Genomic DNA, 1,601 nt, shown 5'->3' on the forward strand with positions numbered 1-1,601 from the left:
AAAACGTGTTGGTGTTTGTTTGTTTGTTTGTTTGTTTATTGTTGCAATGAAATTTTTTATCTTTCAGTATACCATGCTTTTTGTTGGCATGTCGGCGGATGGGCTATTGCAGAGGCAGTTGATTTGCAATACACTCAAACGATTGCACCAGGCATTGACATTGAAAAATCGCTCTCATGCTTATTATTACCAATTTTTGGACTGTATAAACAGTGATCTTCCTGCATGCATTTTGGATTCCCAGTACATACAAGTGGTATGTGTATATCTCTGTATATTTAAAAAATGCGTTTCAATCTTTCTCATTTGTTTTTATTTCATTATTTTTGTAGAGTTTAGCTGCATTTGTTGACAAGGAGTTGTCTGATGCTGTGAGACGAGTTCGTTTAAAATTGTTGCTCAACATTGTCGACATTTTGTGCAAAAGTGCTCATTATCCGCCTCCAACTGTTGTTCATAAGATCTCCACTGCAATGTTGATGATCAACGAGGAGGTGAACAATAATTTACATTTTTTTAAAATTAATATTAATTTTCTTCATTTGCAGTCTTTATTCCAAGCATTGGGCAGTCTGTTTAATCATCTGCTCTGCGATGCTCAGCAGCAGCAGCAGTCATCACTAGCTGAGCAAAATTTGAAAATGGAACTTTACGTGAACAGTCTTTGTAAAATTTACCGACGAGAGACGGCGGTATTTCTGAAATCCAATACTGAGACATTTCGCGCTCTGATCCAAGCTTTGCGAGATGAACGCTTCACCTCCATCGTCGCTTCACAAGTAAAATTAATTATGAATTCATTTTTGATCAATATGATAATAATTACTTTATTCAATCCAACGTATCTTTTTTTCTTCTTTATTGATGCAGATTACGAAAAGTTTTTTCACAAAAATTGATTCAAATTTGCGGACGATTTTGTTGGATGAAATGTTCGCATTGTGCAGTCTCAAAGATGACAGTGCTTCTAGTAGTGCGATTAAAATTGCTCTGCTCAAGGTGAAGTTTTTATTATTTGAAACAAATGAAAATGGAAAATTTATTTTTTTTCATATATATTCATATTTCAGTTACCTATATCGGAAAGTTACATGTTGAAACGTTTGGAAAAATGCGTAGAATTGTTCTTCAAAAATGAACACGTCGTACCAGTGAAAAGGGGCAGGTACGTGTGTGTGTGTGTGTTGTTGTTGTATTGTGGGAATGTTATCTCGTTCAATAATTTTCATTCAGAATGGAAAGTGAATGTCCAACAGATATTGAATTCTCTGATCAGCTGCTTTGGGAACGAATTCTGATGTTGATGGAAGTGATTTTCGACAACAAAAATATTCCTAAACGGCCCCCTCTAGCTCGACCGTTGTTTCAACTGTTGCAGTGGTGAGCGAAAACGATCATCTGTTCGATTTTTGTAATTTTTTTGTTCTCATTTTATTACTTCATTGTTCAGCAGTCTTGTCCATGAAAAACTGTGCTCAACTTCAAGATGGAATTACGCAGTGTTTGCACTTGTTGCGAACATTTTTTGATAATTCTTACAGCAAGTCAACCCATTTTTTAAATGGAAATGAAAGAATTATTTTCTTAACTGAGAAAAAAAA

The 1,601-nt window shown here is 34.9% G+C and overlaps 1 protein-coding gene across 1 annotated transcript; it reads left to right on the top strand.

Annotated features, from left to right (window-relative positions):
• Positions 1-67: 67 nt before the first annotated feature.
• Positions 68-1,529, top strand: Tsp_13147 (conserved hypothetical protein; the record flags this gene model as incomplete). Its single annotated transcript, XM_003367219.1, has 6 exons — positions 68-256; positions 333-494; positions 871-999; positions 1,071-1,165; positions 1,234-1,380; positions 1,451-1,529. Coding segments are annotated over 6 exons (801 nt in total), but the record flags the coding sequence as incomplete, so codon positions are not given.
• Between the last annotated feature and the right edge of the window lie 72 nt (positions 1,530-1,601).

The sequence above is a fragment of the Trichinella spiralis genome, assembly GCF_000181795.1.
Source record: "Trichinella spiralis strain ISS 195 chromosome Unknown Scfld4629, whole genome shotgun sequence".
Classification (NCBI taxonomy): Eukaryota; Metazoa; Nematoda; class Enoplea; order Trichinellida; family Trichinellidae; genus Trichinella; species Trichinella spiralis.